We start from the raw sequence: 21,150 nt of genomic DNA on the forward strand, positions 1-21,150 counted from the left end.
CTTTGATGGATCCGTTGGTGTAGGTCTGGATGATGTTCTCTGCTCCCTGTTTGACTTTAGTCTCCATGGTCAGCTGTTTCTTTAAAGTCCGGACTCGATGGGCCAGAGGTGACGTGACTTCTTCCCACTGACACGACTCTGACGACTGATTGTCGACTTCGTCTGATGAACCTGAATAAAAAAATCTACAATCAAGCGTCTGAGCAAAGAGCTGCTGCAGATTAATAACAGTGCATGTTAAGTTTGTTGAACCTGTGGATCAGTCCCACTTTGCGAGGGAAGAGTTTACCTCTACTCCTTGTAACTCTGTCTCAGGGGTACGGAGGCACTCGCCATTTTAACCTCGCTCAGGTCACTTTATTTGTGACTCACCAACTTTGTTTAAAAGTGGTTTACTGAGATGAAGTCAGACTATTTCCTCTCCTGCAACAATCATACAGGAGATGTTTGGATACATTTCCACCACTAAGTAGCAGTTACCTAAACACATACTGCATAGGTCCATATTTTGCATAGTTTCTTTGTTGATAAAGACAGAAGATCAAGACTGAAACATGCAGGGAATTCTCCTCTAAATATTCAAAGCCTGACCACGAACATAAATCTTTAACTGGCATATTTTCATCAGCAGGAGAGAGCCCAGAGAGCCTCCAGAAATTCAATGATGCATTGTCTAGTTCAGTGGTTCTCAAATGGTGTGGCAAGGCACACTAGTGTGCCTTAAGGCATGTCTGGGTGTGCCGTGGAATTTGTACAATACATTAGTACTCAATATTACCCAAGCTGGGATTTACTGATGATATCAGTGTATGATATCATTGATGAGATTCATATTGATGGGATCAGTAGCATTGGTGCTAGCATCCTGGCTAAGAGTTACCTCATTAAGAGCTAAAAAGCATGGTAAGCTATTATTGGGTTAAAATTGGTGTTTAAATTATAAATCCATGCTATTTTTAACTAAGTAAACCTATTTTTCTACCCATTTTTGCCACTTCTTTTGACAACTTAAACCATTTTGCTGCCTTTTTCAGCATCTTATTACTACTTTTGACCCATTTTTGCCACTTTTTAGAACCTTTTTGCCACATTTAACCAATTTTTGCCACTTTTTGCCCAATTTTCTATTGCTTGGCCATGTTTGCCATTTTTCCCCGTCACTTTTAACCCCTTTTTACCACCTTTTAGCAACTTTAACCCTTTTTTGCCACTTTTCTGCCACATGTGATCTATGTCGCCACCTTTTTGACACTTTCAAGCCATTTTTGCCACCTTTTTACCAATTTTTGGCCACTTTGGCCTTTGTTTTACCACTTTTTTGCCCAGTTTTGCCCTTTTTTATCACTTAACCCATTTTAACCACCTTTTTTTAAAAAACATTTAACCCTTGCAGACCACTTGTAACCCAATTTTGCCAATCGTTTGACACTCTCAACAAGTTTTTGCCACTTTCACCCCCTTGTTTGACCACTTTTTTTTTTTTTTACCCATTTTCGCCCATTTCTGACTTTGTTTTGACACCTTTTGCCCACTTTCACCATTTCCATGATCCTCCATTTGGCTGGGCCCAAGAAAGCTCTCCCCTTTATCTCTCCTTATAGTCCACCTTGACTGTAACATTATTTAAAAAGTCTATTTTCTATCGATTTAAATATGGCATGCCTTGAGATTTTGGCTGAACCTTAGGTGTGCCTTGGTCAAAAAAAGTTTGAAAACTACTGGTCCAGTTCAATGAAGGATTTATCCTCTTAATTCCTTGAATATCCACCATATTTTTCATAGCAATAACTGCACATTGCAAAAGCTTCAGTTAAGGGGAGTTGTCATGAAACCAGACTTTAAAATGTATGATTCTAGCAACATTTAAATAAAATTAAAATCTTTTTTTATGCCAGGACGGGAACAGTACTTGTCCTGGGCACCCAATATTTGGTTAATTTTTGTTTTAAAATCAACAAATACAGCAACTGGTTTACTGACTTTGATACAAGAGACTGTGGGTTTGATTCCCAGTCTGGGCACCACTGGAATCCAGTATTGACCCTTGGGCGAGGCCACCATGAACACACGTCTATGTCACTGATGTACGTCTCTTTGGATTAAAGCGTATGCTAAAAAATTTCTTTATAACATTGTGACTAAATACTACAGGTAAATTTTGAATGCACAGAGGTACCAGCGATCTTTCTGCACTCAAATGCTGCAAACATATTTGTGCATTGTTGAAGGTGTGCAGGAGGTTACCTGCAACTTTCATGGAGTCATTCCCCTCTAGATCAGGGGTGTCAAACTCAAGGCCCTGGGCCCAAATCCGGCCTGTGGTACAGTTGTACCCGGCCTGCCAGATCCTGTCATATTTTACTTATAACTGGTCCACTGATCTGCAGATTTCCTCCAGTTTAAACATGTAAACCTAACCCTGATGATTTAAAATACCCTTGTTCTGTCATAAAAATAAGAATAAGTTCAAATAATTTGATAGAAAGTCAGGAATGTGGGAAAATAAACGTCTGTTTTCATTTCATATTCTTGATTTTGTATCTCACAGTTATCACGCAAAGTTATGGTTTAGACTTTTTATTTCATATTTTAACCCTTTCAATTCATATTTTTAACCTTTTTAGCTCCTTACTCTGACTTTTATCTCATAATTTGGCCTTTGTATTCTCAATTTTAAATTTTAAGTAATATTTTGACCTGTGAAACTCAAAATTTATCTATTTTTCTCAGGCTTTGACATTTTTAACCAATGATTTTGAAATTTATCTAATTTTTGACCTTTAAAACTCATGATTTTAAATTTATATCTCATGTTTTGACCCTTTAAATCATGATTTAAACTTTCTTTCTTATATATTTGCCTTTTAAAAACATGATCTTGACTTTAAATGCCTTTTGAGTTAATAAGTTTGAATTCTCATTTCAGGTTTTAAGCCTTTAAACTCACCATTTTTACTTTTTTAAAATCTCAAAATCCTTTAACATCAGTGCTAAGTTTTTCCCCCCAATAATTCATTGCTGGTGAAAATGAGGTTGACAGTTCATGGTTAAATGTTGACCTTGTTTGGCCCTCAATTGGATCCAAATTCAGAATTCAGCCCCCGCTGTGATTCAGTTTGACATCCCTGCTTTAGATCATTAAAATTATTTAAATTGTTCTACTTTGGCATTGATAAATATCAAAATTTCCAATCAGTTTAATTTCATGATCCCTGTGAGTTAACTCCCTCAGGACGATAAATCAGATTCTACACTGATACTTCTCTCAATATGCTGCTTCTGATTTGACCAAACGAGAAGCTCTTGTAGTTTCTAATTTAAAATATTAACTGAAAATACTCCTTTGTCTTGGGGTGATAAAGTGAGGAAGTTTTCTGTAAATACTTAAAGTAAATTTGCTTATATTTGTGACGAGACTATGCAGATGCTTTCATTCCCATGTGATGGAGGCTGCTCTGTTTCTGTCTGCTTCTGCTTCATGTTAATCTCCAGCTGAGCGCTGGCTGCAGTTAGTAAAACACTTTTATCTACCTGTGGTGCTGTCCTTCTCTGTAGCCATGGACCGAGCATTGAGCTCCTGCAGCTCCCAGTGTAACTTCTCCAGCTTGCGGCTTGAGGCCTTCAGCTGACCCTCCACGTTGGCTGCGCTCTTGCGGTTGGTGACGGCTCTACGCAGCCTCTCTGCCGCCTCCTTGATCTTCAGCTCCCTCTGGATTTCCTGCCTGATGAGAGTACGGGCGTCCTCCAGGCGCTGCTGAAACTCTGGATCGAGAATGTCCCCCTCATCCAGCCCCTGCAGGTTCCCGCTCTGCAGAGGAAACACCAAATGAGTCGATCTGTCATCACTGGGGCTGTTTGCTTTTTATTTCATTCATGCATTTTATTCTACTGTGAATTATGTCCACATTAAAATGGGTTTGCACAATTACATGCAAGCTGATATCCCATTAAACTAGGCACAGTAGGCAACAAGACATTATAAAACAAATGCAGATGATGTATTGCAGGGGTCATCAAGTACATCTGCACAAGGGCCAGATTACTCTGGGGGCCAGACTTTCAAATACATAAAAATTAAATAAATATTTTTGTCTGATTGAAATATTATTGTAGCAGTATTTCTAATTTCTTTCAAAACACAGAACAGTTTTAGTCATTACCAGTGAGATCTATCCCTGTTATCTATGGAGACAGGCCTGACAACAGAATCAGCAAGACCCCTGAATTGAACATTTTTGCCACTTTTAAACCCCTTTTCATTGCATTTTTTTCCAACAATTTTTGCAACTTTAAAACCAATTTTTGCCACGTTTAACTCATTGTTGATACTTTTTGCCCCTTTTTGCCCCACTTTTATCAAATTACAGATAATTTCTGCGCCTTTTTGCCTCTTTAACCCAACTTTTGAAAGATTTTAACTCCCTTTAAACCACTTGTCCTGCATGCTTGATCCCCTTTGTCACACTCTTCTATCAATTTTTGCCACATTTCTATTTTTGCCACTTTTTAACTCATCTTCATTACATTTTTTTCATGAATTTTTGCAACTTCAAAACCAATTTTGACACTTTTATCAAATTGCTGATAATTTCTGCGCCTTTTTGCCTCTTTAACCCAACTTTTGAAAGATTTTAACCCCCTTTAAACCATTTCTCCTGCATGTTTTATTCCCTTTGTGCCACTTTTCATCTATTTTTGCCACTTTTTAACCCCTTTTCATTACTTTTCCCACTATTTTTTGTCATTTGTAAACAATTTTTGATACATTTTGGGCCTTTTTTCTGTTTTACCATTTTTGGCCACATTTTAATCTATTTTCCACACTTTATCTGGTCATTTTTGCAGCACTTCTACCAACCTTGTCCCTTTTTTAAATATCGACAAATTATGAAAGTAAATTTCAGTGAAAACAGATCAAATGTTGAGTCTAAAACTATTTCAATATCAATTTTTTGTGAGTTGGATTTAACAGTTGCAGACATTTAAAGCCAAAAGATGCTCTTAAAATCTTCTTTCCCTCTTTTCTCAATTTAATGATCTTTCGGGGCCAGAAAGGAAACTTTAGGGGGCCTGATGTGGCCCTGGGCCGCCAGTTGAGTAACACTGATACATTGTATTAATCATGTATTCAGTGTAACAATAAAAGAAGGGGAAGCACTTTATCAAACAGTTGCTACAGAGGAAGTAAAACCATCACGTCAGCTGATGAGCAGTAATACTCAGCACAAGACTGCCCTCTAGTGGATCAATAAATAAATCCACACTCAGCTCTGACAAAGCACAAGCTACAAAATAAAGCAGTCCAACTTGTGGATATAAACCTTCTAAATATCACGGGTTACAAAATATTAAATCTTCCTTATTTTAATGACTGATGGAATCAAACAGTACTGGAAAAAATATTTTTTAATAAGAGGGGAGTGTAGGAGAGGAATTAGTGGAAAAAATTCTTCACTTCTGCAATAAATTGCACAATAAATATTTGCAATATGTGATTGCATGACTTAATACTGCAATAATGATATGAACACCATAATTTAAATGTTATTTCTATCTCATTTTCTCTCTTTCTGCTGGTTGCCATGCCTAAAGTACCTAAATGTTCTTCCTAAATATTAAATAAATCCAAAACCACCTTCAGGTCCAGAGGGGCCCCCAGGCTCAGACACCTTTATTTGGGGGCCGTCTTAGAGCACTGATATCTGCACTCCATACAGTGATAATAATGCTCAGTCAGAAGTGTTGCAGATTACATAATCCAGCTATTGTTTGACTGTAAGGCACATTCTGTTAAACACCTCCACCCTGACGTAACTTTTTCAGAGTGTAATCTCCCCAGTCTGAGTATGAAAAGACTACGTTCCCTCAGATCTACAGATCTATTTTTAGCATGTCTAAAGTCTAGAAGTCTAAAAGGTAGTCGAGTAATTTTTAAATCAGTCAATGACATTAATGCTGACGTACGCTAAAGCCCTAAAAATGTTTGAGACTTCCACACGTCAAGAACATATGCATTATTTCAACGATGACTACTATCAACAGGAACAACAGGAAGTTTTAGAGGGAACATCTAGGTCCTAACTGCTGTCTGAATCTTTGGTTCTCAACAGGTGGGTTGGCACCCATAAGTGGGACACAAAGCCATTTTCAGTAGTTCACAGATGTGTTTATTTTGAAGGAGATGCTTCAATCCAGTGATCATTTCATCGACTAAAACTATGACTAACAAAAATAGATCTGTGATGACTAGAACTAGACTGAGACTAACAAAAATAGATCTGTGATGACTAGAACTAGACTGAGACTAACAAAAATAGATCTGTGATGTCTAGAACTAGACTGAGACTAACAAAAATAGATCTGTGATGACTAGAACTAGACTGAGACTAACAAAAATAGATCTGTGATGACTAGAACTAGACTGAGACTAACAAAAATAGATCTGTGATGACTAGAACTAGACTGAGACTAACAAAAATAGATCTGTGATGACTAGAACTAGACTGAGACTAACAAAAATAGATCTGTGATGACTAGAACTAGACTGAGACTAACAAAAATAGATCTGTGATGACTAGAACTAGACTGAGACTAACAAAAATAGATCTGTGATGACTAGAACTAGACTGAGACTAACAAAAATAGATCTGTGATGACTAGAACTAGACTGAGACTAACAAAAATAGATCTGTGATGACTAGAACTAGACTGAGACTAACAAAAATAGATCTGTGATGACTAGAACTAGACTGAGACTAACAAAAATAGATCTGTGATGACTAGAACTAGACTGAGACTAACAAAAATAGATCTGTGATGACTAGAACTAGACTGAGACTAACAAAAATAGATCTGTGATGACTAGAACTAGACTGAGACTAACAAAAATAGATCTGTGATGACTAGAACTAGACTGAGACTAACAAAAATAGATCTGTGATGACTAGAACTAGACTGAGACTAACAAAAATAGATCTGTGATGACTAGAACTAGACTGAGACTAACAAAAATAGATCTGTGATGACTAGAACTAGACTAAACTGTAATGTAGTTTTTGTCAGACATTCTAAATCTGTGATATTTCTCCACTGTGGGTAAATCTGTCAAAACCAACACATCTGTATCTGTTCTGCCTCTCAGCTATAGAAAGCAGGGACCCCAGGTTTAGCAGAGAACACACTACCATGATCTGGTACCAGATTCAGGCAAGAGAATAAATGCTTGGACTAAAAGTTCAGACTAAAATATGAAGACTTTTATGGACTAAAGCTAAACTAAAACTCTAACATTTTGTCTAAAGACTAAAATTAAAAATAGCTGCCAAAATTAACACTGCTTCAGTCTCTTTGTTTTATCACATCTTTTATTCCCTCTCAAGCTTTTTGCCTAATTTTTCATTAGAAACTATGACAGTGAATAAGGGACACTGTAAAAAATAAGGAAATAAGGAGGATCTGTCCATTAAAAAAAAACTTTAAATATTTGAGATTATAAACTCAGATAAGGTCATAAATTTTGACGTTATAAACTTGAAAGTGTCAAGCTTATAAAGTTATATTTCTGACATTCTAAAGCCCTAAACTGATGAGAAACCAAACTAAACAACGCTTAGTCTAATCAGCTGCTCAGTTTAAATGCTGATGAATGAGTGGCTCCTTATTGATCAGTCTTAGACAAAAGTGTTATTGGTTGTTTCTAAACTGTAAGAAAACAATGGAATGACTTTCTACCATCTAATCAGCTACTTTCAGCTTTATAATATCAAAAATGTAAGTTATGGTTCTCTTTAATTTATGTTTTACATTCAAATACTTCCTGGAAATTAACCTATTTTCTTTCTATATATTTTTTAGAGAAACCCGAGAACACCGTGGTGAGACACCCCTGGTTATGATGGAAACGCATGAGGATATTTGGGCTGTGAGTCTTAGCTAAGGAGTCAGTAGTGGGTCCTGAGTCTGGATCAGGTGAGAACCATAGGTGTAAATAGTCTCAAATGCGGCCCCCATGTCTGGGACTAACTGAAGAGAACGCTGGTAAACAGGCGTTCTTTTTTCAATTTGAAAATTGCAGCAGGTTTATTGCGATTTAATCTGATTTGTTATTAACTGCTCAGCCCTAAGTGAGATCAGGTTCTGTTTTCTATAAGGGGACTATTAAAAATGTTAGCTCCATATTTCTGGGGTAGTGGTGTCGTCTGGATTTTAGGCTCGTTTGCTGCATCTTCATTCATAATAAACAAGAGCAAGAAGAGGATCTTCTGTTTGGATTCTCAGGGAGGGAAAACTCAAAGATCCTGGAGTGGAAAGTTGACACAGAAAAGTGTAGATTTAATCCGGACTGGACTGATAAGTACGTGTTTCTCATGCATCATATTCATCAATACTGGCTGACGTGGATTTGCATAAAAAATGGATTAAACATTAAGTCATTCCAGATAAAACCGTTTCAGTGTTGATCATTTTGGGGTTGATTTTATAACTTTACTTTATCTTCTGCACATTTTCAGAGTTGAATAATCTTTAAGGGGCCTGATGGGGAGCTTTGGGGGGCCTGATGTGGCCCCTGGGCCTCCGGTTGATGATCACAGGTCTGCTGGCTTGGTTATCAATAAAAATACAGGGAATAATGATAGTCTAGAAGTTTGTATATCTCAGCTGAAAACACAGAAATATTAAGAACCATCAGCATTTTTATATTGCTGCTTTTGTACGTTGGTGAACATACTAGACTACTTTAATACCTTTATGCTATTTGTACATAGTAGGACTTATTTATGGTCCTCTATAATGATCATAATGTATTTTTTGTACTTTGTCTTGTCAGCTGTGGTCTTGTCAGGGGTCTGCCCTTGTTTTTGGGACTTGTATTTGTGTTTTGTGTCAGTTTTATGTGGGACAACAGATGGAAATTAGCCACTTGCTAAATCTGGTGCAACCATGTTTTCATCTGCATGACCATCATTGCACACTGTCCCTTGATAAATAAATAAACCTGGCTAAACTAAACTAAAAAAAAAAACAACCCTGAAGTTTTACAGTACTGCTTTTTAAAATAACAAAAAATAACATTTTCCTTCTGCAGTAGTGGCACTATTGTAATCTTAAAGGCCTTTCTGCAGGCATTCATGCAAACCTGAATACTTCAATATTAAGTCTTTTCTGTGATTATTCAATTTAATTCAAGTATTAACATCAGGATTATGACTGTGTTTAAATTATTCATGCTGCACTAATATTTATCATTTTTTCCTGTTGAGAAATAACAGAATTAGGTCACCTGTATTTGAACAAGTGAAACTGAGGCATCTTTCCTGTGCAATTTACATTTCAATATTAAAAACACAGCAAACTACAGCACGAGCTTTTACAGCGGAATTATGGACAATAAACACTCAAATCTTACAGTTGTAATGCAACTATTTTGGACTTTAAACTTCATTTAAAGTAGCCCTGCACTATAAGGGATTCACCAGTGAGAACCACAGAAACGGGCGGATCCATCTGCTTTGCAAGGTTAGTATCACACAATATTATTTTCCAGTATTGTCATGCTGTTATCCTTTTAATATTCTTACACTATTGTAAACCTAAAGGCCTTTCTGCATGCATTTTTGCAAACCTTTCACTGCAGTCTAAAGTCACTGCAGCCTTTGTGTAATTATTTAACTGCACAGCCTAAAATCATGACTGCAGCTAGATTAAGTGTGCAGCATTTATCACTTTGGTCCAGATATTTTTGTTCCATATCACCCAGCCCTAAATCAGAGCTATGAAGTAATCTACCAGTTAAGAGAAAAAATTGATATATATACATATTTTCAGTTGTAATTCCTGCTGTGAGGCAGTTTTCCACCTTAAACACCAAACGAGTTCCAGTTTCCCTGTTTCAGCTTGAAGTTTTCTTCTATAAATTATATATATGGGCTTTTGGCTTTCAAAACAAACAATTCAAAAGAATGTCAAGCAGCTCTGTATTTAGTTTTTACCACAATACCAAACTAGCAGTCCGCACTTAACTTAAAACCAATCAAATGAAAGAAACAAGGAACACACTCCTGTTCATGGCATGATTCCTGACATGGTAGGTTTGTGGAGCTTTCAGGTCTTAACTAAGACTTAAACACCTTTCCTAACTTACAGTTTCATCATTAATCTTTTCTATTAGTGAGTGGCTTAATTACAGTCTAGGGCAGCGTTACTCATTTAAGTTACAGGTGGCAAATAATGGTCAAACAGTGGCAAAAAAATGGCAAAGTAGACATAAAACGGCAGAAAGTGGGTGAAAAGTGTAAAAAACAAGGAGAAAAAGTGCCAAAAATGGGTGAGAAGTTACCAAAAAATGAGTTACAAGTGGCAAAAAATGGCCAAAAAACAGCAAAAACATGGCAAAAAAGAGTATAAAGGCTACTTAAATGAGCAAAAACGTGGGAAAAATGGTCAAAAAGCACCAAAGAGCAGCAATAAAGCTGAAAACAGTGGCATTTACTGGCAAAATGCAGCTTAAATGGGTGAAAAGTGGCCAAAAAAATGCAAAAAAGGGAAAAAATTTGCAAAAACAGGATAAAAGAGGCAAAAAAAAAAAACCTGGTGGCAACAATGGGATAGGAGTAGTAAAAATGAGCAAAAAGTGGCAAAAAGCAATGGCAAAGGTGGGCTTAAAGCAGTGAAAATAGATTAAAAGTGGCAATAAAATTGCAAATAAGGGCGATGGAAATACACAGACAAAAAACAAAGGTTGACAGTTAAAGCCAAGCCTGTAAATGTGGGGATTCAAACTGATTGTGACTTGTAATGGATGATTTCTACGGTCATAGTTTATCATTTTTGAAGGTTTTCGGGGGGAATAATATTTCAAATGAAGACATAAATGAGTATCACTGGTCTAGGGTGTCTCTGTGTGGGAATCTGTCTTGAAGCAGAGGACACACCTCCTGCCAATCACAACAACAGCACCACCTATAAAACTATTTCACTCCAAACTTTATTTATCTGACTAAACTGTTAAAAATGAACACTTCTGGATAGATGATGATAAATCCTGTGAATCCTGAAATGACTCGGCTAAGGTGAAACGGAACATTGTAGGCCAGAGAACACCAGTGTGTGTTCAGGATTTACATGGCTGCTGAAACAAACTACAGTCAAATTTGATCTAACTTTGATTTGAATAAACCCTTAAAAACACAGACTGGGTGTTCCCAGCTCCTCGCTGCTTGTTCTAGGCTAACTGAGTCATTTTCAGCTACAGTTGTTAAAGGTTTTTGTCTGACCAGCACAAAGACAGAGGAACTATGAGAGGAAGCAAACCTGACGAACAGGAAAATCCAGTGCACCTGTCTGCCAGTGTGACAACTGGAAAGCGTCATTTAACTCCACTAAAATGACACAAACCAGTATAACATGAGCTGGGCAAAACATGGGAACCATTAAAACCAAAGAAATCTTCTAATTTTGACGGATAAGACACCAGCATTAGCCTTACCTGTAGAGCTAAACCTGACATGGTGGCTGTCAGTGTCCGTGAGCGTCAACGTCCGCTCCCCTGGCAGCTCCCAGCGGTCTTCTTCAGTCTCAGGAGTCGGTATAAAAAACAAAAAAAAGAAAACCTCCAAGCTCGGCACGGCTCGGCACGGCTCGGTTAAAAGTAAACTGACAGCTTCATGTGAAATTCAACGTCTGCTAAAGCCGCTCAGAGGCGCGCCACTCGGCAGCACGGCTGTTTTTACACGGGGAGCAAATCTGAAGCTAAACTTTGAGTCGACTTTGGTTTAACTCTGCGTTTGCACGGTGGTGACGTCACGTGACGGCGGCTGGATTGGTTGGCCGACGGTGATGATAAGCCGCTAAAGGGGCCAATCACATTCGAGTTTGCGATGCACCTGTCGAGATAGCGGCTTTGATTAAAAAATAACTTTAAAAAGGGTGAAATTTGGCAAATTAGGCTCCACCGGAAAATAAATGATTTAACGTATTATTATTATTATTATTATTATTACTTGTATTATTATTATTACTGTTACTTATATTATTTGTATTACTATTATTATAATTATTACTTTTTATTATTATTACTTTTTATTATTATTACTGTCATTATTATTATTACTGTTATTATTATTATTATCTTAATTTTAAAAACTTTGCTCAGGATTAATCACTTTGATGCTTCACTAAAAGATGCATTTGCAAAAGTTTGTTCATGGCGGATTCGGTTTTTTTATTCTTCGTCAAAAAGTCTAACAAAAAAGTATGGTTAGGTTGAATAACTAATTAATAATAATTATTATTAAATATAATATATAGTTAAATATATATGAATTAGTATTATTTATTACTCAATTATATAATTAAATAATAATTAATATTCTACTATAAACAGATGAGACTCCAGACAAATGAATTTCCCTTCGGGGATTATTTAAGTTATTATTGTATTGTAAAATATTAAAAGGCCGTTGGGTTTCCTACCTCACCAGCACAATTCTCACTTTACTATTTCCCTGTCCTTTTAATAATAATAATAACAAACAAACAAACAAAAACAGCAGAAACTCCCAAGTAAAGCCAGAAAAGCCCCTTCGTTTCTATTGTTTGTGTTTGTGTTTTGTTACTCCGGCCAGCGGGGGGCGGTAGAGTACAATAAATACATTGACCGACAGAGCGCCACAGATAGAAACAAGCGTGCAAAGCTGCGCTCATTCCTCCTTCTCGTGTGGTTGAAGACACGCACTCTGTGAAAGGTGGAACTAACTTTTACCTCCCAGAGAAGAGTTTAACAACAGCCGGGATATAATTCTGGTCTAAAGAGTCACGAAGATCGATAACCATGTCTGCCTCATCGGCGAAAGTCAGCAGGAAGGAGAATTCAAATCACGACGGAGCGGACGAGACCTCTGGTAGGAATGGCGGTTATTCTCACCAACGCCATTTTCATTTGTTTATCGTCGTTTTGTTAGCTTAAGGCGAGTTTGACTTTTTCCATTAAAGTCAATCAGACAGTGTGTTACTATGGAGACATCTTAATTAGCCTGTACAGCATATAAACACACGAGCTGAGTGCTTGATTGTTTTAGCATGCTAGGCTAACAGTTTAGCCAGCGTGAGCTAGCGATTAGCTTTCTTTAGCTCCTCGTTCACGTGAAGGAGATCGGTATTTACATGGAACAAGCTGCAGTTAGCGTGATAATGTGCAGATATTCTTCATGCTGGTATTTAAGAAAGTTTGTTGTGTTGATAATATCGCGATATTTTCCCCATGCACGAACGCCTGGTGTGTTTGCACACATTATTAGCGACAGTCGCGTTTCCATTAGCCTAAAGAGGGCGAGCACCGTGGATGTTAGCCGCTCTGTTTACCACAGCCACGCGTGTCAGCTTTTGTGTGAGGGTACGATCGGAACAGATGTAAACAAGCCGTTTTAATGCAGCGTAACGGCCAAAATGTGTTAAGTACGTGGAGTTAGAAGTGTTAGTGGGTGTTTCTGTGGCGCAAAGAGGCTTTTTGGAGCGCTTGGTCCGTAAATCTGATCGTGAAGCGGATAGCATGTCCCGTGAAAACGGCGTTAAGCCTCTCATTCAAACCAGGCCGCCTTTAGCTGCAACAGGAAGCTCCGAGCTGCAGGAGGCAGAGGGTCGGTGAGCCGCCGAGACACAGACACACAATGGGGGTGACATTACGGTGCTTCATCCACACCACGTGTTTTTAACCTGCTGGATACCGCATGTTTTAGCGACTGGCAGCATCGAAAATAACGCCAGGCAAGATTTAGAAATATTTAGTGAGAAAGTTGTACGGGAGAGGATTAAATCCATCAATAATGCAGGGAAACTTCCGCACGCTGTAAAACGAGACTGCTCGTTGGCGAATGTGTTTGGGATTTTTCTTGAAATTTTTGATGATGGAAAACTAGGGCTGGGCAGTTAATGGAAAACTAGATAAATCACAATCAGGCTGCTGCAATTTTCAAATCGGAAAAGGTTCAGTATTTCTTTGACCTGAAATTTGTGTTGGAATACCAGATTAAAACGGGTTTTTTGCAGCAGAGATGTGACATATGCAATCATTCAGGTGTCTTTTTTATAGAGTAGTCAACAAAAAGCCTACCTTCTTCAGTTTTGTGCTTATTTTCATATTAAATGTAAGAATGATAAAAAACTTTCAATGCAATAATTCACATCCAATTTACAATACGAGTCACAATCATCAGAATTAGACACTCTCAAAGAATTTTTCAGCCCTTATTGAGGAATAAAATAATGTTAAGGGATAATCAAATATCAAATCACAATTGCAATATTGGGGAAAAAAAACACAATTAGATTATTTTTCAAAATTGTTCAGCCCTAGTCTACATTTTTTTCTAGGGCTGAAGGATTTCGGAAAATAATCGAATTGCATTTTTCCCACAATATTGCAATTGTGGTTTCATATGCGATTGCCTATTCCTTAACTTTCTTTTATATCTAAACAAGGGCTGAACAATTCTTCAGAAGTGTCTAATTCTGATGATTTTGAATTGTATTGCAACTTAGATATGAACTATTTTATTGAAGGTTTTTTGGTCATTCTTATATTTAATAAAAAAAAAAGTACAAAAATGAAGAAGGTAGGATTTTTGTAGACTATTCTAAAAAAATGGCATCTGAATGATTGCATGATATGTCATGCATAACATCTGCTGCTAAAAAAATTAGAATAAGACTGCTATTTTGACAAATTTCAGGTAAAAAAAAATTGCACCTTTTGCGATTTGAAAATTGCAGCAGGCCATATTGCAATTTAATCAATTTCTTAATTAATTGCCCAGCCCTGTTTTTAGTGTATTAAAAAGACACTATAAGTTAAAAGTATTTTGTGTTTTGTCTCCTTTTTATTTTAGGCCTGGACTTTTTTTTTATAATTGAGATTTTATTTGCTTTTATTATAGTAAACAAATACAAAGAATAAACAAAAAAAACAAATCGCAGAAGGTGCAATACTTCAATCTAAAATGTGACTTCTAGTTCATTGAGAGGAGTCGTCTCTGTGGTGGTGGTTAGCAGGGGTAACGTCCGTTCTCCCTAAACGCTGTTAACCGAAGTTTCCTTTGTTTTCAGAAAAAGAGCAACAGGAAGCAATCGAACACATCGATGAAGTACAGAATGAAATTGACAGGTGGGTTTGAGATTCTTTGTGAGCCACGAGATTTTTCTTCATGTAGAGTCTTTTTTAATTTCCTTTTCTTTTCTCCCTCAGACTGAACGAACAGGCAAGTGAAGAAATTTTAAAAGTAGAGCAGAAGTACAACAAATTACGCCAGCCATTCTTTCAGAAGAGATCAGAACTCATCGCCAAAATCCCCAACTTCTGGGTCACAACATTCGTCAACCATCCACAAGGTAAACTGGTGGTTTCACTTTAATGAGTCTAAGAGGGGAATCCAAACATTTATTACAACCCAGTTGTGCTTTTGTTTGACTTCTAGTTTCAGCACTTCTGGGGGAGGAGGATGAAGAAGCTCTTCATTACTTGTCAAGGGTGGAGGTCACTGAGTTTGAGGACATAAAGTCTGGATACAGAATAGATTTTGTGAGTATTTATGTTCTTTTACTTTTGCAATTTAAGTCAACTTAATTCAATTCAAGAAACTCCCTGAATGCCTTAAGGGGCCATCAGTGAACGATTAGGGGGTCGGTTTTTGCAAAGAAAATTGAAAGTTCGTTAAATTTTGCGGTTTTCTGACTCCAGCGTTTGTCTCTTCATTAGTATTTTGACGAGAACCCGTACTTTGAGAACAAAGCCCTCTCCAAAGAGTTCAACGTAAACGAGAGCGGGGATCCTGTCTCCAAATCTTCTGAAATCAAATGGAAAGCCGGAAAGGTTGGTTTGCATTAGTTTTGCGCAATGTGATTGTGATTATTTTAATCCTTAATGCTTTAAAAGCTCATCACACGTATCTACCCAGGACCTGACAAAGCGTACGGGCCAGACGCCGAACAAAGCTGGAAAGAAGCGGCAGCACGAGGAGCCCGAGAGCTTCTTCACCTGGTTCACCGATCACTCTGACGCAGGAGCCGACGAGCTGGGGGAAGTTATCAAAGACGACATCTGGCCCAACCCGCTGCAGTACTACCTGGTAGGCATGACCACGGGCTGGTTCGCACTCCTGTTTATGTCCCAGTGATGTTTCAGCTTCAGTATGGATGTAGCAGAGGCATGGCCATGTTTTGGGATAGTAGTAATGTTAAGGTGGGATCAGCAGATCCATTGGGAGTGTAGGCTGGAGCCATCACTGGGTGAGAGACCGGGTACACCCTGGACTGGTCGCCAGTCAATCACAGGACTGACATGCAGAGACAGACAACCAGTCATGCGCACATTCAAACCTACGGCCAATTTAGAGTCACCAATCAACCTTAAATGCATGTTTGTGGTGGTGTGAGGAAGCCAGAGTACCTGGAAAGAACATTCATGCACGGGGGAGGGTCCTGACCAGGAAGAGAACCAGGAACCTTCTTGCTGTGAGGCAACGGCGCTAACCCCTGCGCCGCTGTTCAAACATTTTTTGTTCTTTTTCTTTGTTCTGTCCCATATTTTCGACAGTCCAACTGCACCGTTTTTTTACTTCTTGAATGTGATTGGTTGAAAAGTATTAGACATTAGAGTCACATTTTCTCACTAAGAAGTTGTTGGTGGCTCCTGAGGTTTGACCAGATGAGATCTGCTATCCTAATGTAAGAAGAAGCATGTAAGAAGCAGTTATAAATGCATCATGGGACACAGCACCATCTGGATAAGATGACCGGGTCTCAGAATTTAATATAAATCTTATTACAAGAGAAATACAGCATTTATTTATTATTTAATTTACACACAGATGATGAACCAGATATGGTTTACGTGGAAAAGTCACAACACAGCTGCAGTGATACTTACCATCAGAGTTCTACCACATGGGTCCTGATGATGGCGGGGTTAAAGCTCTCTGCTCTCATCTCTGGTGCTAACACTGTTACTAACAGATATAACTGCCCCCCAGGTCCCTGACATGGAAGATGAGGAAGGAGATGGCGATGATGATGATGATGAAGAGGAGGGTCTGGAAGACATCGATGAGGGAGAAGAAGAGGAAGGTGAAGATGAAGATGAGGATGGAGACGGAGAAGATGGAGAGGTATGGATGCACATGCATTTTTATCTGTCGCTGCAGCGGGGTGTTTCTGGATAAAACATCACACTTTGTTCCAGTATACAAGCACCAGGGAAAATCAGTTTATCGATGGACATCTGTCAGACTCCACCATGTTAGACGTGGTTGTTGCTGTTACTGTTAGACCTAGACATGAGCAACTGGTGGAATAATGGACAGTGAAAAACAAGAACATCTCTGCACATTTCCACTGCACTACACTTCACTTTTGGTGTTAGACTACAGCACTTCTGCTAAATTAACTATTTATGCCGTTAACCTTCCAGGTCAAAGCATGACGTGGAGGCTATGGAGCATGCTCAGAAAGCCTAGTCTGGGTTAAATAGGGATAGAGATTAAGACTTGGATCTGTACCCACCTCTATGCTTTTCAAAAGCCAAGAATGAAACACATTCCAGCTGATCAATACTGCTAACAGGGTTCTGTGATGTGACGTCATTGCATGCATGACATCACAAGCTCTCAGTGTTAAAATCAGCTGATCAAAAGTTAATTACCAGTCTTAACGAGCTCTCAGTGTTAAAATCAGTTGATCAAAAGTTAATTACCATTCTTAACGAGCTCTTAGTGTTAAAATCAGTTGATCAAAAGTTAATTACCTGTCTTAATGAGATCACATTACGGTGTGTTCAAGGTCAGCTCAGTAGAATGACTATTTGGTGAATGTAAATTAAATCATGAAGTGTTTAAATGTCACATTAAGAAAAAGAAAATTGCGTTTTTGAGGGAAGATTCGAAGCTGTAAAGATGAGATTTTTCTCGTTAATATTAATTAGATAAAATGATGCAATCATAACCTTTAAATATTTTAACTAAAGCTCTACTCTGCTTACTTGTGTCATTATTGATGAAAATTAGGGATGTCCAATATTATCGGCCTGGTATGTCGGTGTTAGTAGTTATTGGCTTAAAGAGGCAATTATGGATATCTCAGATACTAAAATTTCTGCAGATATTTAAGCCCAGTATGTTAGCTGTGAATATGAGCATGAAGTTACGGTAAATTTTGGTCATATGTAAAAATAAATCAGTGGTGATTCAGGCTGGACCAGCAGGCCTGCATCATTTCAGGACTTTTTCCTGTGTCCATTCTAACTCTGAACTTTTAAATCTCTTTAAAAACTAAAGTTTGCTTATTTGTTCATCCTCAATCATTAAAGTTTGTTCAAAGGACTGTAATTTAAGCTCTGAAATACAAGTTTATATATCAATAACTGTATCAGCTAGACGACAGTTAAATATTGATTATATGACATCTTAACAGGCAAGGATGGAATGTGTATAAGCTGCAGAGGATTACAACTTTATATGAAAGGCTGGAACATTTTCTAAGCTTCAAAAGATGACATCTTTATGAGCAAAGCTGGAACATTTTTTAAGCTTTAGAGGATGACATCTTTATAGGCAAGGATGGAATGTTAATACGCTTCAAAAGATGACATCTTTATAGGCAAGGCTGGAACATTTTTTAAGTTTCAGAGGATGACATCTTTATAGGCAAGGATAGAATGTTTGTAGGCTTCAAAGAATGGCATCTGTATAGGAAAGGATGGAATGTTTATAGCTTGAAAGGATTACATCTTTATAGGCAAGGCTGGAACGTTTTATAAGCTCCAAGGATGCCATCTTTGTGGGCAAGGGTGGAATGTTTATACGCTTCAGAGGATGACGTCTTTATAGGCAAGGTTAGAATGTTTATAAGATTCAGAGGATGACTTCTTTATAGGCAAGGGTGGAATGTTTTATAAGCTTTAAAAGAGTACATCTTTATAGGCAAGGGTGGAGTGTTTTATTAGGATGACATCTTTATAGGTAAGGATAGAATGTTTATAAGATTCAGAGGATGACGTCTTTATAGGCAAGGATGGAATGTTTTCTGAGGTTCAGAGGATGACATCCTTATAGGTGTTAGTGGAGAGCTTCTCTAATCCATCCCAGCTCAAAGCTGCCTGTAAACCTGTGGCAGGTGTGTAGGTGTGCTCGGCAGGGACAAAAAGGGGTTTAATTTTTGCGGTCTACGGTAACTAAATCATCGTTAGATCAGCCTGTTTTTATTTGCCTGTCTATAAATGTCTTCCCTTCTCTCTTCTCCAGGATGACGGCGAGGACGACTGATCGTCTCGGCTCACACCCTTTCCCCGTTCTCCCTCCGTGATCATCCTACAAAAAACCTCGGGAGCAAAATATTTTGTTTGTTTTTTTGGGGAGGGGTGGGATTTGTAAAAAACTATTTCCTGTGTGTCGTCAGCATGTCCACCCTTGTCCTCTGCGGCCCCGGCGTCTCCATGACGACCGGCTACAAACACAGCGGGTCACCATCAGGAGCGGCGGGGTCCCAGGATGGCGGGGGTGGCCCTCCGAGTCTCACCTGTCATTGTTTCCCTACATCTCCCAAAGACATGCAAAAGAATAAAAAAAATTTGTAGCATTCTGCACGTCATCCTACGTAGATTTAAAATACGTACAATAGCAATTTCTATGTAAAATATGAATTCTGTTGAAGTTGTGAGTTCAATAAATAAGCCATGGTGCAGTGATAACTTAATCATAGCATCCTTAGCCACTTTTCTATATATAAATGTATATTATATTCTATCAGTGGTGGGGAGACGGCTTATTCTTAGAAGTTGCATTTTCCTTTGTGACTTATTGTACTAATGGAACTGATTGAAAGCACCAGCTCGTTCCTTTCAACCATTGTAAATGTTTTTGGGATTTTCATGTATCTTTGGTGGGACGGTTGTTATTGTACACAGTTTAACGGGGAGGTGCGGCGCAGCGGCGAAGGCGGGGCTTCAACGACAACAACAACTCTGGGCGTCTTGTTTAAGAATTTTTCGTTTTTCAAGCACCCACAACAAACATTTGAATTGTACATTTTTTTATATAAACAACCTAAAATTTTGAGCTTGGCTTAACATTTTGAAGATGATAAGGTTTCTGTGGAGTCCCTCTCCGTGGAGTCTGCAGCGTTTTCTCCTGTTCTGCTGGAAACCTGTTCACATTAAATTAAGTGTACCAGTTGCTTTGTTACAATAAATAAATGTAAACATGATTTTTGGAGTAGTTTGATCACATTTGGGCATTTTACTACGCTGTGTTTTTTCCAAATTCTTAAAGAAGTCAGGCAACGATAATGCACAGTCAGCAATCATGGAGGTTTGAGGTCAAAATGTAAAAATCTGACTCCAAGGTCCCGTTAGGACAGCTGGATGCTGATTGGTCCATGCTCCCTCTAACACCAGCTGCCGTGGGGTCAAATGATCACACTAAGGTTTGTTGTAAAGCGTTTTCTCAGCACTACTGGTTCTCCGATGTGACCGTTGTTCATTCTTACAGTTCCGATTTGTCATGTTAATACTCCAGACTTTGTTGCCAGTGAGTTTTAAAATAAACAGTTTGGGCTTACTCAGGTTTTAAAGGAATACTGTATTGTTTTTATTTATTTGATTTTGGTAAATCTGCAAAAGAAATGAGGGGAATAATGATGGATTATTATTGGTGTTAAACAAATATGGCCGCTTTTTAACTTTTAAACTACAGTGTAAGGTAGAGTTTGTCCATTTAGCATATTTGGCTTTTATTAAAGCTAAAGATAAAAGATAAAATAATGTAGACAAGGAGTGTTAAACTCAAGGCCGGGGGGGCCAAATCGGCCCGTGGTACAGTTATACCTGACCCGCAAGATCATGTATTTTTATTATAACTGGCCCTAAAATATGAGGTCTGCAGATTTCCTTCAGTATGAATATGTAAACTTAACCTTAATGATATCAAATATCCTTAAACATAAAATGTAATTAAATATATATATGACCTTTTACATTTATTATTTGGACTTTTATCTCATATTTTGACATTTTAGGTTCACAATTTTAAATTTCAATTCATATTTTGACCTTAAAAACGTTACTGTGACTTTTTATATATATATATATATTTGCCTTTTAAAAGCATT

At 37.9% G+C, this 21,150-nt stretch overlaps 2 protein-coding genes across 2 annotated transcripts in view; one reads left to right on the top strand and one right to left on the bottom strand.

The window, feature by feature from the left end:
* The window catches only part of pkn3 (protein kinase N3), a 31,545-nt gene extending 19,769 nt beyond the window's left edge, over positions 1 to 11,776 (bottom strand). The window contains exons 1-3 of the mRNA XM_041811653.1: positions 11,486 to 11,776; positions 3,532 to 3,808; positions 2 to 171 (exon numbers count right to left, since the gene is read on the bottom strand). Of these exons, the coding sequence (XP_041667587.1) occupies positions 2 to 171; positions 3,532 to 3,808; positions 11,486 to 11,506 (468 nt within the window). The 5' untranslated portion in view covers positions 11,507 to 11,776. The remainder of the gene's footprint in view (position 1; positions 172 to 3,531; positions 3,809 to 11,485) is intronic.
* A 902-nt stretch (positions 11,777 to 12,678) lies between these two features.
* Positions 12,679 to 20,600, top strand: LOC121525598 (protein SET-like). Its single transcript, XM_041811659.1, has 8 exons — positions 12,679 to 12,899; positions 15,100 to 15,157; positions 15,239 to 15,381; positions 15,468 to 15,571; positions 15,749 to 15,862; positions 15,948 to 16,118; positions 17,022 to 17,156; positions 19,287 to 20,600. Exons 1-8 carry the CDS (start codon positions 12,830 to 12,832, stop codon positions 19,305 to 19,307), a joined length of 816 nt encoding a protein of 271 aa, XP_041667593.1. The 5' UTR covers positions 12,679 to 12,829; the 3' UTR covers positions 19,308 to 20,600.
* The last annotated feature ends 550 nt before the right edge of the window (positions 20,601 to 21,150 follow it).

The sequence above is a fragment of the Cheilinus undulatus genome, linkage group 17 (assembly GCF_018320785.1).
Source record: "Cheilinus undulatus linkage group 17, ASM1832078v1, whole genome shotgun sequence".
In the NCBI taxonomy this organism is placed as follows: Eukaryota; Metazoa; Chordata; class Actinopteri; order Labriformes; family Labridae; genus Cheilinus; species Cheilinus undulatus.